The following is a 24,897-nucleotide window of genomic DNA, read 5'->3' as shown; positions in this document are numbered from 1 at the left end:
CACAGTAAGCGCTCAATAAATACGATTGATGACGACGATGGGGATCGTGGCAGCCGCAGGCCCGATCACCTGTATATATGTCTCTATATGTTGCCAATTTGTACTTCCCAAGTGCTTAGTCCAGTGCTCTGCACACGGTACGCGCTCAATAAATATGATTGATGATGATATGTATATATGTTTGTACATATTTATTACTCTTTATTTATTTATTTATTTATTTAACTTGTACATATCTATTCTATTTTATTTTGTAGTATGTTCAGTTTTGTCTCCCCCTTTTAGGCTGTGAGCCCACTGTTGGGTAGGGACCGTCTCTAGATGTTGCCAACTTGGACTTCCCAAGTGCTTAGTCCAGTGCTCTGCACACAGTAAGCGCTCAATAAATACGATTGATGACGACGATGGGGATCGTGGCAGCCGCAGGCCCGATCACCTGTATATATGTCTCTATATGTTGCCAATTTGTACTTCCCAAGCGCTTAGTCCAGTGCTCTGCACACAGTAAGCGCTCAATAAATACGATTGATGATGATGATGATGATATGTATATATGCTTGTATATATTTATTACTCTATTTATTTATTTATTTATTTATTTTACTTGTACATCTCTATTCTATTTTATTTTGTAGTACGTTTGGTTTTGTCTCCCCCTTTTAGGCTGTGAGCCCACTGTTGGGTAGGGACTGTCTCTAGATGTTTCCAACTTGGACTTCCCAAGCGCTTAGTCCAGTGCTCTGCACACAGTAAGCGCTCAATAAATACGATTGATGACGATGATGGGGATCGTGGCAGCTGCAGGCCCGATCACCTGTATATATGTATATATGCTTGTACATATTTATTACTCTATTTATTTATTTATTTAGTCATTTATTTATTTATTTATTTATTTTGCTTGTACATCTCTATTCTATTTTATTTTGTAGTACGTTTGGTTTTGTCTCCCCCTTTTAGGCTGTGAGCCCGCTGTTGGGTAGGGACCGTTTCTAGATGTTGCCAACTTGGACTTCCCAAGCGCTTTGTCCAGTGCTCTGCACACAGTAAGCGCTCAATAAATACGATTGATGGCGATTAGGAGGCCGACAGAGACTCTTCGCCACAGGCTTTAAGGCCTTCAATCCACCTCGTCCCCTCTTACCTCCCACCTTGCCGCTCTCCTCCCGCGCGCTTCGCTCTTCGAATGGCAACTGCTCAGTGGGCCGCCACCTCGCCTGTCTCGCCGCCGACCCCTCGCCCTCATCCTGCCTCTGACCTGGAATGCCCTCCCTCCTCAAATCCCACAGATGATAATAATAATAATAATAATAATGGCATTTATTATTATTATTAATAATAATAATGTTGGTATCTGTTAAGCGCTTACTATGTGCAAAGCACCGTTTTAAGCGCTGGGGAGGTTACAAGGTAATCAGGTTGTCCCACGAGGGGCTCACAGTCTTCATCCCCATTTTCCAGATGAGGGAACTGAGGCCCAGATGAAGTGACTTGCCCAACGTCCCACAGCTGACAAGTGGCGGGGGCGGGATTTGAACCCACGACCTCTGACTCCAAAGCCCGGGCTCTTTCCACTGAGCCACGCGGCTTCCCCTATTAAGCTTATTAAGCGCTTACTAGGTGCAAAGCACTGTTCTAAAGTGCTGGTTTTTTTTTTTACAAATAATAATAATAATAATAATGGCATTTATTAAGTGCTTACTAGGTGCAAAGCACTGCTCTAAAGCGCTGGGGGGGTTACAAATAATAATAATAATGGCATTTATTAAGCACTTACTAGGTGCAAAACACTGCTCTAAAGCGCTGGGGGGGTTACAAATAATAATAATAATAATAATGGCATTTATTAAGCGCTTACTAGGTGCAAAGCACTGCTCTAAAGCGCTGGGGGTGCTACAAATAATAATGATAATAATGCCATTTATTAAGCGCTTACTATGTGCAAAGCACTGTTCTAAGTGCTGGGGGTTAAAAATAATAATAATAATAATAATAATGGCATTTATTAAGCACTTACTAGGTACAAAGCACTGTTCTAAAGCACTGGGGGGGTTACAAATAATAATAATAATAATAATAATAATGGCATTTATTTAAGTGCTTACTCTGTGCAAAGCACTGTTCTAAGCGCTGGGGGGGTTACAAAGTGATCAGGTTGCCCCACGGTGGGGGGCTCATAGTCTTAATCCCCATTTTCCAGATGAGGTCACTGAGGCCCAGAGAAGTGAAGTGACTTGCCCAGAGTCCCACAGCTGACAGTTGGAGGAGCCGGGATTTGAACCCATGACCTCTGACTCCAAAGCCCGGGCTCTTTCCACTGAGCCACGCTGCTTCTCCCTACCTTCAAAGCCTTATTAAAATCCCATCTCTTCTAGACTGTGAGCCCGCTGTCGGGTAGGGACCGTCTCTAGATGTTGCCAACTTGTACTTCCCAAGCGCTTAGTACAGTGCTCTGCACACAGTAAGCGCTCAATAAATACGATTGAGTGAATGAATGAATCTCTTCCCAGAGGCCTTCCCTGCCAACGCCCTCCTTTCCTCTTTTCCCAATCCCGTCTCCGTCATCCTCGCTCTTGGATTTGCTCTCTCTATTCAACCCTCCCTCAGTCTTATAGCACTTATATCCACATTTGTCATTTATTTATTCCTATTAATGTGTGTTTCTCCCCCTCTAGACTGTAAGCTCGCCGTGGGCAGGGAATAATAATGATGGTATTTGTGAAGCGCTTACTATGTGCCAAGCACTGTTCTAAGCGCTGGGGGAGATACAAGGTCATCAGGTTGTCCCCCGTGGGGCTCAAAGTCTCGATCCCCATTTTACAGATGAGGGAACTGAGGCCCAGAGAAGTTAAATGACTTAATAATAATAATAATAATGGCATTTATTAAGCGCTTACTATGTGCAAAGCACTGTTCTAAGCGCTGGGGGAGAGACAAGGTCATCAGGTTGCCCCCCGTGGGGCTCACAGTCTCGATCCCCATTTTACAGATGAGGGAACTGAGGCTCAGAGAAGTTAAATGACAATAATAATAATACTAATAATGGCATTTATTAAGCGCTTACTACATGCAAAGCACTGCTCTAAGAGCTGGGGAGGTTACAAGGTGATCAAGTTGTCCCACGAGGGGCTCACAGTCTTCATCCCCATTTTACAGATGAGGGAACTGAGGCCCAGAGAAGTTAAGTGATTTGCCCGAGATCACACAGCAGACAAGTGGCGGAGCCGGGATTAGGACCCATGACCTCTGACTCCCAACCCTGTGCTCTTTCCACTGAGCCCCGCTCAAAATCTGTTACATTGGACTCTCCCAAGCGCTTAGTCCAGTGCACTACACACTGTAGGCGCTCAATAAATACGATTGAATAAATGAATGACCTTGAGGAGATAACAGGGCAATCCATACTCAAGGGGTCACGGCCTTCTGAGTTGAGGGAAGATGGATGGGGGCAAGTCGACTCTCTCTTTCTCTTCCTACTCTCGGGGGACGATTGAGCGCATTATCATTTACACGGATCGATCATTGACTTTGCCTTTTCCGCGCTCGCTTTAGCGCTCAGAATATAAGCTGCCCCATCTTTAATTCCCCAGAGAGCCGTGGTCTGAGCCATCGAGAAGAGAAGGAAGAGAAGGAAGTGGTAGTTCTGAGGTCAGGAAGCGCTGCCCAGGGCCCAGGGGGACAGAAGGGAGGAAAGCTCTTTGAGGACAGGATGGGGAGAAGGATGGAGAATAGGTGGAGAGGAGGGTGGAGGGCAGGATGGCGAGAAGGATGGAGGAGAGGAGGAGAGGACGATGGAGGGCAGGATGGACAGAAGGATGGAGCAGAGGAGGATGGAGGGCAGGATGGAGGATAGGAGAGGAGGATGGAGGGCAAGATGGAGAGAAGGATGGAGGGCAGGATGGAGGATAGGAGAGGAGGATGGAGGGCAGGGTGGAGAGAAGGATGGAGGGCAAGATGGAGAGAAGGATGAAGGCTAGGTGGAGAGGAAGATGGACGGCAGGATGAAGAGAAAGATAGAGGAGAGGAGGAGAGGAGGATGGAGGGCAAGATGGACAGAAGGATGGAGGAGAGGAGGATGAAGGGCAGGATGGAGGAGAGGAGGATGGAGGGCAGGATGGAGAGAAGGATGGAGGGCAGGATGGAGGATAGAAGAGGAGGATGGAGGGCAAGATGGAGAGAAGGAGAGGAGGATGGAGGGCAGGATGGAGAGAAGGATGGAGGAGAGGAGAAGAGGAGGATGGAGGGCAGGATGGAGGATAGGAGAAGAGGATGGAGGGCAGGATGGAGGATAGGAGAGGAGGATGGAGGGCAAGATGGAGAGAAGGATGGAGGGCAGGATGGAGGATAGGAGAGGAGGTTGGAGGGCAAGATGGAGAAGAGGATGGAGGATAGGAGAGGAGGATGGAGGGCAAGATGGAGAAGAGGATGGAGGGCAGGATGGAGGATTGGAGAGGAGGATGGAGGGCAAAATGGAGAGAAGGATGGAGGCTAGGTGGAGAGGAAGATGGACGGCAGGATGGAGAGAAGGATGGAGGAGAGGAGGGGAGGGCAGGATGGAGAGAAGGATGGATGGCAGGATGGAGGATAGGAGAGAAGGATGGAGGGCAGGATGGAGAGAAGGATGGAGGGCAGGATGGAGGATAGGAGAGAAGGATGGAGGGCAAGATGGAGAGAAGGAGAGGGGGATGGAGGGCAGGATGGAGAGACGAATGGAGGAGAGGAGAAGAGGAGGATGGAGGGCAGGATGGAGGATAGGAGAGGAGGATGGAGGGCAAGATGGAGAAGGGGATGGAGGGCAGGATGAAGGATAGGAGAGGAGGATGGGGGCAAGATGGCGAAGGGAATGGAGGGCAGGATGGAGGATAGGAGAGGAGGATGGAGGGCGGGATGGAGAGAAGGATGGAGGGCAAGTTGGAGAGAAGGATGGAGGCTAGGTGGAGAGGAAGATGGACGGCAGGATGGAGAGAAGGATGGAGGAGAGGAGGATGGAGAAAAGGATGGAGGAGAGGAGGAGAGGAGGATAGAGGGCAGGATGGAGAGAAGGATGGTGGTTAGGTGGAGAGGAAGATGGAGGGCAAGGTGAAAGGCATGTGGGGAGGAGGATCGAAGATGTATGGAGAGGAGGATGGAGGGCCCGTTGGAGGGGAGGATGAAAGGCAGGATGGAGAGAGGGAAGAAAGGCATAGTGGACGGAAGAATGGAGGGGAGGATGAAAGGCTGGATGGGTGAGGATGCAGGGGAGGATGAAGGGCAGGGTGGAGGTGGATGGAAGGAGCACACGGGGGCCCGGGAGGAGAGAGCGTGGCTGAGCCGTGCGGGGCAAACCTTGATGACACTGGGGACGTGCAGCTTGGGGGTCTCCAATCCAAAACCAGCATCGATCCCACAGAATATCAGGATGGAGAAGACGATGGAAAAATCGGCGACCAGGGCTCGGATCTGTAACGGCGGGGAGGAGGGTGGGACGGGAGGGGGGCACACGAGCACGGGGAAGAAAGAGCCGAGTCAGATGGGGTGGGATATACACTGTGAGCCCACTGTTGGGTAGGGACCGTCTCTAGATGTTGCCAACTTGGACTTCCCAAGCGCTTAGTACAGTGCTCTGCACACAGTAAGCGCTCAATAAATACGATTGATTGATTGATTGATTGATATTGGCAGCGCGGGAGACCAGTGGATGGTGGGTGAAGGGTGAAAGGCCAAGAATGGGGGGTTGGAGCCAGGGCCGGCCCTCAGGCCTGCATCTGGGGAGACCAGCCCAGGGCTCGGGGAGGATAATAATCATCATAATAATGGCATTTATTAAGCGCTTACTATGTGCAAAGCACTGTTCTAAGTGCTGGGGAGGTTACAAGGTGATCAGGTTGTCCCACGGGGGGCTCACAGTCTTCAACCCCATTTTTACAGATAATAATAACAATGATGGCATTTATTAAGCCTTATTAAGTCTTATAGACTGTGAGCCCACTGTTGGATAGGGACTGTCTCTATACGTTGCCAACTTGTACTTCCCAAGCGCTTAGTACAGTGCTCTGCACACAGTAAGCGCTCAATAAATACGATTGATTGATTGATTGATTAAGCGCTTACTATGTGCAAAGCACTGTTCTAAGCGCTGGGGAGTTTACAAGGCGAGCAGGTTGTCCCACGGGGGGCTCACAGCCTTAATCCCCATTTTACAGATGAGGGAACTGAGGCCCAAAGAAGCGAAGTGACTTGCCCAAAGTCACCCAGCTGACAAGTGGCGGAGCCGGGATTTGAACCCGTGACCTCTGACTCCAAAGCCCGGGCTCCTTCCACTGAGCCACGCTGCTTCCCCTGAAGTAACTGAGGCACAGAGAAGTTATCCGATGCTACAATCCAAATCTCCCCTCCTTCACAAGCCGTCATCCTTTATCCTGGTCGTGGGGGGGGGGCATTCATTCATTCAATCGTATTTATTGAGCGCTTACTGTGTGCAGGGCACTGGACTAAGCGCTTGGGAAGTACAAGTTGGCAACATATAGAGACGTTTTTAAATAAATACCCTTCCGTCCCACATCCTGCCTTATTGAAGGCCCGTCTCCTCCCGGAGGCCTTCCCTGACTGCTCCCTCCTTTCCTCTTCTCCCACTCCCTCCTGCGTCGCCCTGACTCACTCCCTTTATCCATTCAGCTCCACACCACTTACGGCCGTATCCGTCGTTTATTTATTTCTACTCAATCAATCAATCAATTGTATTTATTGAGCGCTTACTGTGTGCAGAGCACTGGACTAAGCTCTTGGTACTCACGTCTCCTCCCTCTCGACTGTCAGCTCACTGTGGGCAGGGATTGCGTCCGTTCGTTCATTCTACTGTCCACTCCCAAGCGCTCAGTCCAGTGCTCTGCACACAGGAAGCGCTCAATAAATACGACTGCCTGACTGACGGGCCCAGTCTCTTTTTGGACTTGGAGGCTGCTCCCTGGCTGGGACAGTTGACGTTTTTTGAGCAAGGACTGGGCTCATTCATTCATTCATTCAATCATATTTACTGAGCGCTTACCGTGTGCAGAGCACTGTACTAAGCGCTTGGGAAGTACAAGCTGGCAACAGGGAGCTCTGCTCCCTGGCTGGGACAGTTGATGTTTTTTGAGCAAGGACTGGGCTCATTCATTCATTCATTCAATCATATTTATTGAGCGCTTACTGTGTGCAGAGCACTGTACTAAGCTGGGCTCATTCATTCATTCAATCATATTTATTGAGCGCTTACTGTGTGCAGAGCACTGTATTAAGCGCTTGGGAAGTACAAGCTGGCAACAGGGAGCTCTGCTCCCTGGCTGGGACAGTTGACGTTTTTTGAGCAAGGACTGGGCTCATTCATTCATTCATCCAATCATATTTATTGAGCACTTACTGTGTGCAGAGCACTGTACTAAGCGCTTGGGAAGTACAAGCTGGCAACAGGGAGCTCTGCTCCCTGGCTGGGACAGTTGACGTTTTTTGAGCAAGGATTGGGCTCATTCATTCATTCATTCAATCATATTTATTGAGCGCTTACTGTGTGCAGAGCACTGTACTAAGCTGGGCTCATTCATTCATTCAATCATATTTATTGAGCGCTTACTGTGTGCAGAGCACTGTACTAAGCGCTTGGGAAGTACAAGCTGGCAACAGGGAGCTCTGCTCCCTGGCTGGGACAGTTGACGTTTTTTGAGCAAGGACTGGGCTCATTCATTCATTCATCCAATCATATTTAATGAGCGCTTACCGTGTGCAGAGCACTGTACTAAGCGCTTGGGGAGTCCAAGTTGGCAACATATAGAGACGGTCCCTACCCAACAACGGGCTCACATTCATCAGTTGAGCAACAACTCATTCATAAATTTTGGCCGTGTCCCCTAATTCTTTTGGACTGGCCTCTCCCAGGTGCTGAGTGCAGTTCCCTGCATACAGTAAGCGCTCAATAAATACCATTTTCTAGTGACATTTGCTAAGCACTTCATCATTACCATCAATAATAATACCATCATCATTATTATTATTCTCTGGGCCTCAATGACTTCATCTGTAAAATGGGGATTGAGACTGTGAGCCCTAAGTTGTTCTGACGACTTGACACCTGTCCCCATGTTTTGTTTTGCTGTCTGTCTCCCCCTTCTAGACTGCGAGCCCGCTGGGGGGTAGGGACCATCTCTAGATGTTGACGACTTGTACTTCCCAAGCGCTTAGTACAGTGCTGTGCACACAGTAAGCGCTCAATTCATTCATTCATTCATTCAATCATATTTATTGAATGAATAAATACGCATCAATAAATCAATAAATCAATGAATCAATAAATATGATTGAATGAATGTGAGCCCATTGTTGGGTAGGGACCGTCTCTAGACGTTGCCGACTTGTACTTCCCAAGCGCTTAGTCCAGTGCTCTGCACACAGTAAGCGCTCAGTTCATTCATTCATTCATTCAATCGTGTCTATTGAATGAATAAATACGTATCAATAAATCAATGAATCAATAAATACGATTGAATACAATTGAATGTGAGCCCGCTGTTGGGTAGGGACCGTCTCTAGACGTCGCCAACTTGTACTTCCCAAGCGCTTAGTCCAATGCTCTGCACACAGTAAGCGCTCAATTCATTCATTCATTCATTCAATCGTATCTATTGAATGAATAAATACACATCAATAAATCAAGGAATCAATAAATACGATTGAATACGATTGAATGAATGTGGGCCCGTTGGTGGGTAGGGACCGTCTCTAGACGTTGCCGCCTTGTACTTCCCAAGCACCTAGTCCAGTGCTCTGTACACAGTAAGCGTTCAGTTCATTCATTCATTCATTAAATCGTATTTATTGAATGAATAAATACGCATCAATAAATCAATAAATCAATGAATCAATAAATACGATTGAGTACGACTGAATGAATGTGAGCCCGTTGTTGGGTAGGGACCGTCTCTAGATGTTGCCGACTTGTACTACCCAAGCGCTTAGTCCAGTGCTCTGCACACAGCAAGTGCTCAGTTCATTCATTCATTCATTCATTCAATCGTATCTATTGAATGAATAAATACGCATCAATAAATCAATGAATCAATAAATACGATTGAATACGATTGAATGAATGTGAGCCCGTTGTTGGGTCGGGACCGTTTCTAGACGTCGCCGACTTGTACTTCCCAAGCACCTAGTCCAGTGCTCTGCACACAGTAAGCGCTCAGTTCATTCATTCATTCATTCAATCGTATTTATTGAATGAATAAATATGCATCAGTAAATCAATAAATCAATGAATCAATAAATACGATTGAGTATGACTGAATGAATGTGAGCCCGTTGTTGAGTACGGACCGTCTCTAGATGTTGCCGACCTGTACTTCCCAAGAGCTTAGTCCAGTGCTCTGCACACAGTAAGCGCTCAATTCATTCATTCATTCATTCAATCGTATCTATTGAATGAATAAATACGAATCAATAAATCAACTAATACGATTGAACACGACTGAATGAATGTGAGCCCGTTGTTGGGTAGGGACCGTCTCAAGACGTCGCCGACTTGTACTTCCCAAGTGCTTAGTCCAGCGCTCTGCACACGGTCAGCGCTCAATACATACAACCGACTGATTGAATGGATAGCATCAATCAATCAATCAATCACTCGTATTTATTGAGCGCTTACTGTGTGCAGAGCACTGGACTAAGGGCTTGGGAAGTACAAGTTGGCAACATATAGAGACAGTCCCTACCCAACAGTGGGCTCTTTAACATCTCTTGCTGAGGCTTCTTATTATTAGGGGTTATAAAAGTCTTTAGTAAATGCTCATTATGGTCCATGCACTGTGCTAAGCACTGAGATTAATGCAAGACAACCAGAGCATACATAGCCTCAGGAGGTTCACAGACTGAAGGTTCACAGACTCCGTGACTACTGCATCAGCCTCCTCATTGTCCTTTCTACCTCCTGTCTCCCCCCAATCCAGTCCTTATTTCACTCTCATCCCCGGATAATAATAATAATAATAATAATAATAATAATAATAATAATAATAATGATAATAATAATGATGGCATTTATTAAGCGCTTACTATGTGCAAAGCACCGTTCTAAGCGCTGGAGAGGTTACAAGGTGATCAGGTTGTCCCACGGGGGGCTCACAGTCTTCATCAATCAATCAATCGTATTTATTGAGCGCTTACTATGTGCAGAGCACTGTACTAAGCGCTTAATTGAATTCATCCCCATTTGACAGATGAGGGAACTGAGGGACAGAGAAGTGAAGTGACTTGCCCAAAGTCACCCAGCTGACAATTGGCAGAGCCGGGATTCGAACCCATGACCTCTGACTCCAAAGCCCGGTCTCTTTCCACTGAGCCACACTGCTTCCCGGATCATTTTTCTCCAAGAACATTCAATCAATCAATCAATCAATCGTATTTATTGAGCGCCTACTGTGTGCAGAGCACTGTACTAAGCGCTTGGGAAGTACAAATTGGCAACATTTGAGACAGTCCCTACCCAACAGCGGGCTCACAGTCTAAAAGGGGGAGACAGAGAACAAAACCAAACATACTAACAAAATAAAATAAATAGAATAGATATGTACAAGTAATACAAGTAGACTTTTAGACTGTGAGCCCACTGGGTAGGGACCGTCTCTATATGTTGCCAACTTGGCGCTTAGGACAGTGCTCTGCACACAGTAAGCGCTCAATAAACACGATTGATTGATTATTAGTTGCTATGATTATTAAAAATAAAATAAAAAAAACAAATGATGGCATTTGTACATATCTCTTCTATTTATTTTATTTTGTTAGTATGTTTGGTTTTGTTCTCTGTCTCCCCCTTTTAGACTGTGAGCCCACTGTTGGGTAGGGACTGTCTCTAGATGTTGCCAATTTGTACTTCCCAAGCGCTTAGTACAGTGCTCTGCACATAGTAAGCGCTCAATAAATACGATTGATTGATTGATTGATTCTCTGTCTCCCCCTTTTTGACTGTGAGCCCACTGTTGGGTAGGGACTGTCTCTCTATGTTGCCAATTTGTACTTCCCAAGCGCTTAGTACAGTGCTCTGCACACAGTAAGCGCTCAATAAATACGATTGATTGATTGATTGATTCTCTGTCTCCCCCTTTTAGACTGTGAGCCCACTGCTGGGTAGGGACTGTCTCTAGATGTTGCCAATTTGTACTTCCCAAGCGCTTAGTACAGTGCTCTGCACATAGTAAGCGCTCAATAAATACGATTGATGATGATGATTTGTTAAGCGCTTCCTATGTGCAGAGCACTGTTCTAAGCGCTGGTCGGGGGGGGGGGGATACAAGGTGATCAAGTTGTCCCACGTGGGGCTCACAGTCTTAATCCCCATTTTACAGATGAGGTGACGAAGTGAAGTGACTTGCCCCAGGTCACGCAGCTGACATGGGGCAGGGTGGGGATTCGAACCCAGGACCTCTGACTCTGACTGACCCCTATTACCGATAAACGGGTCGATGCCGGGGGAGGGCCCTCACCTTGGTGGGAAAATAGCGGCTGGATTTGAATTTCTTCAGGGTGAGCGTCATGGAGTAGGTCCCGAAGAAGAGGATGAAGGACATGAGGGCCAAGTCGGGGACGAATCTGCAGGATGGGCCCAGGAGATTCCCGCCATACTTGAGACATTCCTTCTTGCTCAGCAGGCTCCAGTCCAGAGCTGTCAGGTTGACGGGATCAGACTGGGAATGGGAAAAGCAGGAGAACAAGACAGTACGTCGTGATAATAATAATAATAATAATCATGATGATGATGGTATCTGTTAAGCGCTTACTACGCGCCGAGCACTGTTCTAAGCGCCGGGGGAGATACAAGGTCATCAGGTTGTCCCACGGGGGGCTCCCAGTCTTCATCCCCGTTTTCCAGATAATAATAATAATAATAATAATAATGGCATTTGTTAAGTGCTTACTATGTGCAGAGCACTGTTCGAAGCGCTGGGGGGGATACAAGGTGATCAAGTTGTCCCACGTGGGGCTCACAGTCTTCATCCCCATTTTACAGAAAAGGGAACTGAGGCTCAGAGAAGTTAAGTGACTTGCCCAAGGTCACACAGCAGACATGTGGCGGAGCCGGGATTCGAACCCATGACTTCTGACTCCAAAGCCCGTGCTCTTTCCAATGAGCCAAGATGAGGCCCAGAGAAGTATATACGTATATACGTCAGCGTGGCTCAATGGAAAGAGCCCGGGCTTTGGAGTCAGAGGTCATGGGTTCGAATTCCAGCTCCGCCACTTAGCTGTGGGGCCTTGGGCAAGCCACTTAACTTCTCTGTGCCTCAGTTACCTCATCTGTAAAATGGGATGAAGACTGAGCCCCACGTGGGACAACCTGATCACCTTGCATCCCCCAGCGCTTAGAACGGTGCTTTGCACATAGTAAGCGCTTAATAAATGCCATTATTATTATTATTACATATTTGTTACTCTAGACTGTGAGCCCACTCTTTTAGACTGTGAGCCCACTGTTGGGTAGGGACTGTCTCTAGATGTTGCCAACTTGGACTTCCCAAGCGCTTAGTACAGTGCTCTGCACACAGTAAGTGCTCAATAAATGATTGATTGATTGATTACTCTATTTATTTATTTTACTGGTACATATCTATTCTATTTATTTTATTTTGTTAGTATGTTTGGTTTTGTTCTCTGTCTCCCCCTTTTAGACTGTGAGCCCACTGTTGGGTAGGGACTGGCTCTATATGTTACCAACTTGGACTTCCCAAGCGCTTAGCACAGTGCACTGCACACAGTAAGCGCTCAATAAATACAATTGATTGATTGATTGATTGATTGAAGCGACTTGCCCAAAGTCACCCAGCTGACAAGTGGCGGAGCCGGAATTCGAACCCATGACCTCTGAATCCCAAGCCCGGGCTCTTGCCACCGAGCCACGCCGCTTCTTGGCAGTGTGGCCTGATAGATAGAGCCCGGGCCTGGGAGCCGGAGGGACCTGGGTTCTAAACCCACTTCGCCCCTTGGCCGCTGTGTGACCTTGGGCAAGCCGCTCGACTTCTCCGGGCCTCGGTGACCTCATCTGGAAAATGGGGATTAATAATAATAGTAATAATGATATAATGATAAAAGCATTTATTGAGCGCTTACTATGTGCAAAGCACTGTTCTAAGCGCTGGGGAGGTTACAAGGTGATCAGGTTGTCCCTCGGGGGGCTCACAGTCTTCATCTCCATTTTACAGATGAGGGAACAGAGGCTCAGAGAAGTTAAGTGACTTGGCCAAGGTCACACAGCAGACATGTGGTGGAGTTGGGATTCGAACCCATGACCTCTGACTCCAAAGCCCGGGCTCTTTCCACAGAGCCACGCTGCTTCTCAGTAATAATAATATAATAATAATGGCATTTATTAAGCGCTTACTATGTGCAAAGCACTGTTCTAAGCGCTGGGGAGGTTACAAGGCGATCGGGTTGTCCCCCGTAGGGCTCACAGTCTTCATCCCTATTTTACAGGTGAGGGAACTGAGGCCCGGAGAAGTGAAGTGACTTGACCAAAGTCACCCAGCTGACAATTGGCGGAGCTGGGATTTGAACCCATGACCTCGGACTCCAAAGCCCGGGCTCTTTCCACTGAGCCACGCTGCTTCTCTAATAATAATAACTGTGGTATTTATTAAGCGCTTTCTATGTGCCAAGCACTGTAGTAAGCGCTGGGCAGGGGGGGGGGGGGTACAAGGAAATCAGGTTGAGCACAGTCCTTGTCCCACATAGGGCTCGCAGTCTTTTGAGAAGCAGTGTGGCTCAGTGGAAAGAGCCCGGGCCTCGGAGTCAGAGGACGTGGGTTCTAATTCCGGCTCCGCCACTTAATAATAATAATAGTAATAATGGCATTTATTAAGCGCATACTATGTGCCAAGCACTGTTCTAAGCGCTGGGGAGGTTACAACGTGATGAGGTTGTCCCACGGGGGGCACACATTCTTAATCCCCATTTTGCAGATGAGGGAACTGAGGCCCAGAGAAGTGCAGTGACTTGCCCAAAGTCACACAGCTGACAGTTGGCAGAGCCTGGATTTGAACCCATGACCTCTGACTCCAAAGCCCGGGCTCTTTCCACTGAGTCACGCTGCTTCTCTAATAATAATAACTGTGGCATTTATTAAGCGCTTTCTATGTGCCAAGCACTGTAGTAAGTGCTGGGCAGGGGGGGGTACAAGGAAATCAGGTTGAGCACAGTCCTTGTCCCACATAGGGCTCGCAGTCTTATGAGAAGCAGTGTGGCTCAGTGGAAAGAGCCCGGGCCTCGGAGTCAGAGGACGTGGGTTCTAATCCCGGCTCCGCCACTTAATAATAATAATAGTAATAATGGCATTTATTAAGCGCATACTATGTGCCAAGCACTGTTCTAAGCGCTGGGGAGGTTACAACGTGATGAGGTTGTCCCACGGGGGGCACACATTCTTAATCCCCATTTTGCAGATGAGGGAACTGAGGCCCAGAGAAGTGCAGTGACTTGCCCAAAGTCACACAGCTGACAGTTGGCAGAGCCTGGATTTGAACCCATGACCTCGGACTCCAAAGCCCGGGCTCTTTCCACTGAGCCACGCTGCTTCTCTAATAATAATAACTGTGGTATTTATTAAGCGCTTTCTATGTGCCAAGCACTGTAGTAAGCGCTGGGCAGGGGGGGGTACAAGGAAATCAGGTTGAGCACAGTCCTTGTCCCACATAGGGCTCGCAGTCTTATGAGAAGCAGTGTGGCTCAGTGGAAAGAGCCCGGGCCTTGGAGTCAGAGGACGTGGGTTCTAATCCCGGCTCCGCCACTTAATAATAATAATAATAATAATAATGGCATTTATTAAGCGCTTACTATGTGCCAAGCACTGTTCTAAACGCTGGGGAGGTTACAAGGTGATCAGGTTGTCCCACGGGGGGCTCGCAGTCTTCATCCCCATTTTGCAGATGAGGTCACTGAGGCCCAGAGAAGTGCAGTGACTTGCCCAAAGTCACACAGCTGACAATTGGTGGAGTCGGGACACTTGTCCGCTGCGTGACCTTGGGCAAGCCACTGCACTTCTCTGGGCCTCGGTTGCCTCATCTGCAAAATGGGGATTGAGACTGTGAGCCCCATGTGGGACAACCTGCTTACCTTGTATCTATCTACTCCAGGGCTTAAGCACAGAGGGCCTAAGCACTTAATAAATGCCATTATTATTATTATTATTATTATTATCATTATTATTATTACTACTACTACTACCCCTACGTGGCCTAGTGGATGGAACCTAGTGGGCCTTGGAGTCTGTAGGACCTGGGTTCTAATCCTGACTCCACCAGGTGTCTGTTGTGTGACCTTGAGCAAGTCACTTAACTTGTCGGCTGTGTCACTTTGGGCAAGTCACTTCACCTCTCTGGGCCTCAGTTCCCTCATCTGTAAAATGGGGATGAAGACTGTGAGCCCCATGTGGGACAACCTGATCACCTTGTAACCTCCCCAGCGCTTAGAACAGTGCTTTGCACAGAGGAAGCGCTTAATAAATGCTCTCATTATTATTATTATTATTCACTGGACCCCCCCCCCCCCCCACCACCCCAGACTGTGAGCCCACTGTTGGGTCGGGACCGTCTCTATATGTTGCAAACTTGTACTCCCCAAGCGCTTAGTACAGGGCTCTGCACACAGTAAGCGCTCAATAAATACGATTGATTGCTTGATTGATTAATTGTTACCTCATCTGTAAAATGGTTATTAAAGCTGAGCCCCATGTGGGGCAGGGACTGTGTCCAACCTAACATGTATCTACATGTACCTAACATGTATCAGAGAAGCAGCGTGGCTCAGTGGAAAGAGCCCGGGCTTTGGAGTCAGAGGCCATGGGTTCAAATCCCCGCTCCGCCAATTGTCAGCTGGGTGACTTTGGGCAAGTCACTTCACTTCTCTGGGCCTCAGTTCCCTCATCTGGAAAATGGGGATGAAGACTGTGAGCCCCCCGTGGGACAACCTGATCACCTTGTAACCTCCCCAGCGCTTAGAACAGTGTTTTGTACACAGTAAGCGCTTAATAAATGCCATCATCATTATCATTAAGTCACTTAACTTCTCTGTGCCCCAGTTCCCTCATCTGTAAAATGGAGATGAAGACCGTGAGCGCCCCGTGGGACAACCTGATCACCATGTAACCTCCCCAGCGCTTAGAACAGTGTATATATATACATACGTATATATGTTTGTACATATTTATTACTCTTTTTATTTATTTATTTATTTTACTTGTACATATCTGTTCTATTTATTTTATTTTGTTAATATGTTTTGTTTTTTTCTCTGTCTCCCCCTTCTAGACTATGAACCCACTGTTGTGTAGGGACTGTCTCTAAATGTCGCCAACTTGGACTTCCCAAGCGCTTAGTACAGTGCTCTGCACACAGTAAGTGCTCAATAAATACGATTGATTGATTGATTGATTGATTGTTGGATAGGGACTGTCCCTATATCTTTCCAACTTGTACTTCCCAAGCGCTTAGTACAGTGCTCTGCACACAGTAAGTGCTCAATAAATACGATTGAGTGATTGATTGATTGATTGTTGGGTAGGGACTGTCTCTATATGTTGCCAACTTGCACTTCCCAAGTGCTTAGTACAGTGCTCTGCACACAGTAAGCGCTCAATAAATACGATTGAGAGATTGATTGATTGATTGTTGGGTAGGGACTGTATATGTTGCCAACTTGTACTTCCCAAGCGCTTAGTCCAGTGCTCTGCACACAGTAAGCGCTCAATAAATACGATTGATTGACTGATTGTTTTGCACATAGTAAGCGCTTAATAAATGCTATCATTATTATTATTATTAATACCCTCCCGCAAACAGGACTGAGCCACAGACTTGCTGAGCCCACTGTTGGGTAGGGACCGTCTCCAGATGTTGCCAACTTGTACTTCCCAAGCGCTTAGTCCAGTGCTCTGCACACAGTAAGCGCTCAATAAATACGATTGATTGACTGATTGATTGTTTTGCACATAGTAAGCTCTTAATAAATGCCATCATCATTATTATTATTAATACCCTCCCACAAAAAAACTCCCGCAAACAGGACTGAGCCTCAGACTCGCTGATTCTTCATAGGAAGTGAGCCCACTGTTGGGTCGGGACCGTCTCTACATGTCGCCAACTTGGACTTCCCAAGCGCTTAGTCCAGTGCTCTGCACACAGTAAGCGCTCAATAAATGCGATTGATTGATTGATTGATTGCTTACCAGAGAACTGTTAGTGATGTTGGGCGTCAGCGGAGCTGAAGCGTTGAACGTTGTCGTGTTCACTGTGGAAGACAAGGGAGTTGGTGAGCCGACAATTCCACGCGAAGCATTTCCGTCGAGACGGTTCATCCATCCATCCATCCCTCCCTCCCTCCCTGTCCCGTCCCGACTCAGTCTCCCCCAAAACCGGCGGGAATTCTTGTTTTTGATCGTATTTGTTGAGCACTTACTATGTGTCAGGCCCTGTTGTAATTGCTGGGATCGATACGAGCTAGGCCGAATACAGTCCCTATCCGACATGACGCTCGCAGTCTAATAATAATAATAATAGTAATAATAATGGCATTTATTAGGTGCAGTGTGCAAAACACTGTTCTAAGCACTGGGGAGGTTAACAAGGTGATCAATCAATCGTATTTATTGAGCGCTTACTGTGTGCAGAGCATTGTACTAAGCGCTTGGGAGTACAAGTTGGCAAGTTGGCAACATCTAGAGACAGTCCCTACCCAACAGTGGGCTCACAGTCTAGAAGGGGGGATCAGGTTGTCCCACGGGGGGCTCACAGTCTTCATCCCCATAATTATAATAATAATACTTCCCAAGCACTTAGTCCAGTGCTCTGCACACAGTAAGTGCTCAATAAATACGATTGATTGATTGATTGATAATAATAATAATAATAATGGTATTTGTTAAGTGCTTACTATGTGCCAAGCACTGTTCTAAGCGCTGGGCAGGTTAACAAGGTGATCAGGTTGTCCCACGGGGGGCTCACAGTCTTCATCCCCGTAATAATAATAATAATAGTATTTGTTAAGCGCTTACTATGTGCAAAGCACTGTTCTAAGCGCTGGGGAGGTTAACAAGTTGATCAGGTTGTCGCACTGGGGGGATGCAAGGTGATCAGGTTGTCCCACGGGGGGCTCACAGTCTTTCATCCCCATTTGACAGATGAGGTGACTGAGGCCCAGAGAAGTGAAGTGACTTGCCCGAAGTCACACAGCTGACGAGTGGCGGAGCCGGGATTTGAACCCCTGACCTCTGACTCCAAAGCCCGGGCTCTTTCCACTGAGCCACGCTGCTTCATAATGCTTCACGCTGCATCATAATAATAATTACAGTATTTGTTAAGCGCTTACTCTGTGCCAAGCACTGTTCTAAGCACTGGGGGAGATACGAGGTCATCAGGTTGTCCCACGTGGGACAGTCTTCAGCCCCATTTTCCAGATGAGGAAACTGAGGCACAGAGAAGTGAAGTGATTTGCCCAAAGTCACGCAGCTGGCAAGTGGCAGGGCAGGGATTGGAACCCACCACCTCTGACTCCCAAGTTCGGGCTCTTTCCACTGAGCCACACTGCTTCTCGCTAGTGGCGGAGCGAGATTAGAACTCAGGTCTTTGGGCCTCCCAGGCTCTATTTGACTCCACCGGAGTCATTTTTCCCCAGTTAAGGACTCTCTAACGGGGGGTGGGGGTTCCCTCAAGGCTCAATTCCGGGTCCTCTTCTCTTCTCCATCTACCCCCTCTCCCTTGGAGAACTCATTCGCTCCCATGGCTTCAACTCCCACCTTTCGTTCATTCATTCCTTCATTCATTCAATCGTATTTATTGAGCGCTTACTGTGTGCAGAGCACTGGACTAAGCGCTTGGGAAGTCCAAGTTGGCAACATCTAGAGATGGTCCCTACCCAACAGCGGGCTCACAGTCTAGGAGGGGGAGACAGAGAACAAATCATATTTATTAATAATAATAATAATAATGGTATTTGTTAAGCGCTTATTATGTGCAAAGCATTCATTCATTTATTCAATCGTATTTATTGAGCGCTTACTGTGTGCAGAGCACTGGACTAAGCACTTGGGAAGTACAAGTTGGCTACATAGAGAGACGGTCCCTACCCAACAGCAGGTTCACAGTCTAGAAGGGGGAGACAGAGAACAAATTGCATTTATTATTAATAATAATGGTATTTGTTAAGCGCTTACTATGTGCAAAGCAGTCATCGATTCATTCACTCAATCGTATTTATTGAGCACTTACTGTGTGCAGAGCACCGGACTAAGCGCTTGGGAAGTCCAAGTTGGCAACATCTAGAGACGGTCCCTACCCAACAGCGGGCTCACAGTCTAGAATAATAATAATAATAATAATAATGATAATAATAATAATAATAATGTTAGTATTTTTTAAGCACTTACTATGTGCAAAGCACTGTTCTAAGCGCTGGGGTAGATACAAGGTGATCAGGTTGTCCCACGAGGGGCTCACAATCTTCATCCTCATTTTCCAGATGAGGGAACTGAGGCCCAGAGAAGTGAAGTGACTTGCCCAAAGTCACACAGCTGACAAGTGGTGGAGCCGGGATACAGAGAACAAATTGTATTTATTAATAATAATAATAATAATAATGGCATTTGTTAAGCAATTACTATGTGCACAGCATTCATTCATTCATTCATTCAATCGTATTTATTGAGCGCTTACTGTGTGCAGAGCACTGGACTAAGCTCTTCGGAAGTACAAGTTGGCAACATCTAGAGACAATCCCTACCCAACAGCGGGCTCACAGTCTAGAAGGGGGAGAGAGAGAACAAATCGTATTTATTAATAATAATAATGGTATTTGTTAAGCGCTTACTATGTGCAGAGCACTGTACTAAATGCTTGGGAAGTACAAGTTGGCAACATCTAGAGACGGTCCCTACCCAACAGCGGGCTCACAGTCTAGAAGGGGGAGACAAACAACAAATCGTATTTATTAATAATAATAATAATAGCGGTATTTGTTAAGCGCTTACTATGTGCAAAGCATTCATTCATTCATTCAATCATATTTATTGAGCGCTTACTGTGTGCAGAGCATTGGACTAAGCGCTTGGGAAGTACAAGTTGGCAACATATAGAGACAGTCCCTACCCAACAGTGGGCTCGCAGTCTAGAAGGGGGAGACAGAGAACAAATTGTATTGATTAATAATAATAATAATAATAATGATGGTATTTGTTAAGCGCTTACTATGTGCAGAGCACTGTACTAAGCACTTGGGAAGTCCAAGTTGGCAACATCTAGAGACGGTCCCTACCCGACAGTGGGCTCACAGTCTAGAAGGGGGAGACAGACAACAAATCGCATTTATTAATAATAATAATAATAATGGTATTTGTTAAGTGCTTACTATGTGCAAAGCATTCATTCATTAATTCATTCAATCGTATTTATTGAGCACTTACTGTGTGCAGAGCACTGGACTAAGCACTTGGGAAGTCCAAGTTGGCAACAGATAGAGACGGTCCCTACCCGACAGCGGGCTCACAGGCTAGAAGGGGGAGACAGAGAACAAAACAAAACATAGTAACAAAATAAAATAAATATGTACAAATAAAATAGAGTAATAAATACGTACAAACATATATATTCATTCATTCATTCATTCAATCGTATTTATTGAGCGCTTCCTGTGTGCAGAGCACTGTACTAAGCGCTTGGGAAGTCCAAGTTGGCAACATGTAGAGACGGTCCCTACCCAGCAGCGGGCTCACAGTCTAGAAGGGGGAGACAGGGAACAAATTGTATTGATTAATAATAATAATAATAACTCTTATTATGTGCAAAGCATTCATTCATTTATTCAATCGCATTTACTGAGCGCTTATTGTGTGCAGAGCACTGTACTAAGCGCTTGGGAAGTCCAAGTTGGCAACATCTAGAGACGGTCCCTACCCAACAGCAGGCTCACAGTCTAGAAGGGGGAGACAGACAACAAAACCAAACATATTAAGAGAATAAAATAAATAGAATAAATATGTACAAGTAAAACCCTTTCCCAGGAACTTAGTACAATGCTCAGTCCCTAGACTGTGAGCCCCATGTGGGACAGAGACTGCATCCAACCTGATAACCTAGGACTTAAGTGCTTAGTCCAGTGCTCTGCACACAGTAAGCGCTCAATAAATATGATTGATGATGATGATGACTTACCCCAGTGCTTAGTACAGTGCCTGGCATGTAGTGAGCGCTTAGCCACTACCATAAGCCCGCTGTCGGGTAGGGCCTGTCTCTAGACGTTGCCAACTTGGACTTCCCATGCGCTTAGTCCAGTGCTCTGCACACAGTAAATGCTCAATAAATACGATTGAATGAATGAATGAGTGCACACAGTAAGCGCTCAATAAATACGATTGAATGAATGAATGAATGAATGAATGAATGAAGTAAACATCATCCCTGCCTTCAAGGATCCCAACTTGTACTTCCCAAGCACTTAGTCCAGTGCTCTGCATACAGTAAGCTCTCAATAAATACGATTGAATGAATGAATGAATAAATACGATTGAATGAATGAATGTGAAGTAAACATCATCCCTGCCTTCAAGGATCCCAACTTGTACTTCCCAAGCGCTTAGTCCAGTGCTCTGCACACAGTAAGCGCTCAATGAATACGATTGAATGAATGAATGCACACAGCAAGCACTCAGTGCCTTCAAGGATCCCAACTTGTACTTCCCAAGCGCTTAGTCCAGTGCTCTGCACACAGTAAGCGCTCAATAAATATGATTGAATGAATGAATGAATGAATGCACACAGTAAGCACTCAATACATACGATTGAATGAATGAATGAATGCACACAGCAAGCGCTCAATAAATACGATTGAATGAAGGAATGAATCAATGAAGTAAACATCATTCAATCGTAGTTATTGAGCGCTTACTGTGTGCAGAGCACTGTACTAAGCGCTTGGGAAGTACTTGGATGGATGAAAGGGTGCTTAGTACAGTGATCTGCACAGCGCAAGTACTCAACAACTGATTAACTGATTGATGCTGAGCCATTCCCAATTAGAAACCTCCCCGCCAAAACACGCTTTCCGTTTACGGCGAAAATCAAAATCCAAGGTCTCCCCAAAGAGGGGAGGATGGGCATTCCCGTTATCCACAAAATAATCAATCAATCCGTCGCATTTATTGAGCGCTTACTGTGTGCAGAGCACTGTACTAAGCGCTTGGGAAGTCCAAGTTGGCAACATGTAGAGACGGTCCCTACCCAACAGTGGGCTCACAGTCTAGAAGGGGGAGACAGAGAACAAAACCCAACATATTATATTACTACTCACTTGTGTTGAGGAGCGGTCCCACGGGTGAGTGCGGTAAAGACAGAGATGGCACAATTCAGTTACAAAACTCAACAATTGCAACGGAAACAAACACAAAGAATGCACCTTTAATGTACAGATTTCAGTCATTCATTCCATCTTATTTATTGAGCGCTTCCTGTGTGCAGAGCACTGTACTAAGCGCTTGGGAAGTCCAAGTCGGCAACATATAGAGATGGTCCCGACCCAACAGTGGGCTCACAGTACGGATTTATTCCTCTATTTATTTTACTTGGACATATTTTCTATTTATTTTGTTCATTCATTCAATCATATTTATTGAGCACATACTGTGTGCAGAACATTCATTCATTCAATCGTATTTACTGAGTGCTTACTGTGTGCAGAGCACTGTACTAAGTGCTTGGGAAGTACGAGTTGGCAACGTATGGAGACAGTCCCTACCCAGCAGTGGACTCGCAGTACGGATTTATTACTTTATTTATTTTACTTGTACATATTTTCTATTTATTTTGTTAATTCATTCGTTCAATCTTATATTTACTGAGCGCTTACTGTGTGCAGAGCATTCATTCATTCATTCAATCGTATTTATTGAGCACTTACTGTGTGCAGAGCACTGTACTAAGCGCTTGGGAAGTACCAGTCGGCAGCATATAGAGACAGTTCCTACCCATCAGTGGGCTCACAGTATGGATTTATTACTCCATTTATTTTACTTGTACATATTTTCTATTTATTTTGTTAATGCATTCATTCAATCGTATTTATTGAGCGCTTACGGTGTGCAGAGCATTCATTCATTCATTCAATCGTATTTATTGAGCGCTTACTGTGTGCAGAGCATTCATTCATTCATTCAATCAATTGTATTTATTGAGCGCGTACTGTGTGCAGAGCACTGTACTAAGCGCTTGGGAAGTACAAGTTGGCAACATATGGAGATGGTCCCTACGCAACAGTAGGCTCACAGTATGGATTTATTACTCTATTTTACTTGGACATATTTTCTATTTATTTTGTTAATTCATTCATTCAATCGTGTTTATTGAGCGCTCACTGTGTGCAGTGCACTGTACTAAGCGCTTGGGAAGTGCAAGTCTATTTATTTTATTTGTACATATTCTCTATTTATTTTGTTAATGATGTGCATCTAGCTTTAATTCTATTTGTTCTGATGATTTTGACACCTGTCAACATGTTTTGTTCTGTTGCCTGTCTCCCCCTTCTAGCCTGTGAGCCCGTTGTTGGGTAGGGACCGTCTCTAAATGTTGCCTACTTGTACTTCCCAAGCGCTTAGTACAGTGCTCTGCACACAGTAAGTGCTCAATAAATACGATTGAATGAATGAAAGAGACCCAGGAGTCCATGGCGACCCAGCCCTTGGCGACGGGCTCACGTGCGTAGACTCCTCACTCTGCTGCCCGGATCATTTTTCTATCAAAACGTGCAGGACATGTTTCCCCAATTCTTGGAAAACTCCAGTGGTCGCCCACCCAACTGCACGTTATGTTGCCAACTTGTACTTCCCAAGCGCTTAGTACAGTGCTCTGCACACAGTAAGCTCTCAATACGATTGAATGAATGAATGGATGAATGAATGAATTAAACAGAAACTCCTTGCCACCGACTTTAATAATAATAATAATAATAATAATAATAATAATGATAATGACATTTATTAAGTGCTTACTATGTGCAAAGCACTGTTCTAAGCGCTGGGGAGGTTACAGGGTGATCAGGTTGTCCCACGGGGGGCTCACAGTCTTAATCCCCATTTTACAGATGAGGGAACTGAGGCACAGAGAAGTGAAGTGACTTGCCCAAGGTCACACAGCTGACAATTGGTGGAGCCGAGATTTGAACTCATGACCTCTGGACTCCAAAGCCCGGGCTTTTTTTTTTAATCCCCAGTAAAATGGGGATTAAGATTGTGAGCCCCCCGTGGGACAACCTGATCACCTTGTATCCCCCCAGCACTTAGAACAGTGAGGCCACTGTTGGGTAGGGACCGTCTCTATATGTTGCCAACTTGTACTTCCCAAGCGCTTAGTACAGTACATTATGTTGTCAACTTGTACTTCCCAAGCGCTTAGTACAGTGCTCCGCACACAGTAAGTGCTCAATAAATACAATTGAATGAATGAATGAACAGTGCTTTGCACATAGTAAGTGCTTAACAAGTACCATTATTATTATTCTTATTATTATTCTTCTTCTTATTATTATTATTAATCCCCATTTTGCAGATGAGGGAACTGAGGCCCAGAGAAGCGAAGAGACTTGCCCAAAGTCACACAGCTGACAAGTGGCGGAGCCGGGATTCCTGCTTTCAAAGCAGGAAGCAGCATGGTTTAGTGGGAAAAGCCCGGGTTTGGGTGTCAGAGGTTACCGGTTCTAATCCCAGCCCCACCACTTGGCAGGTGTGTGACTCTGGGCAAGTCGCTTCCCTTCTCTGGGCCTCAGTTCCCGCATCTGGAAAATGGGGATTAAGACTGTGAGCCCCACGTGGGACAACCAGCACTTAGAACATTGCTTGGCACATAGAAAGAGCTTGACAAATACCAT

General features: G+C 46.1%; 1 protein-coding gene across 1 annotated transcript in view; it reads right to left on the bottom strand.

The window, feature by feature from the left end:
- SLC4A5 (solute carrier family 4 member 5) overlaps positions 1–24,897 on the bottom strand; it is a 222,869-nt gene that overhangs the window by 65,750 nt on the left and 132,222 nt on the right. The window contains exons 14-16 of the mRNA XM_038746335.1: positions 17,219–17,280; positions 11,490–11,690; positions 5,326–5,439 (exon numbers count right to left, since the gene is read on the bottom strand). Coding sequence (XP_038602263.1) covers positions 5,326–5,439; positions 11,490–11,690; positions 17,219–17,280 — 377 coding nt within the window. The remainder of the gene's footprint in view (positions 1–5,325; positions 5,440–11,489; positions 11,691–17,218; positions 17,281–24,897) is intronic.

Source organism: Tachyglossus aculeatus, chromosome 5 (genome assembly GCF_015852505.1).
Source record: "Tachyglossus aculeatus isolate mTacAcu1 chromosome 5, mTacAcu1.pri, whole genome shotgun sequence".
Taxonomy (NCBI): Eukaryota; Metazoa; Chordata; class Mammalia; order Monotremata; family Tachyglossidae; genus Tachyglossus; species Tachyglossus aculeatus.
This window is presented reverse-complemented; position numbering and strand designations above follow the sequence as displayed.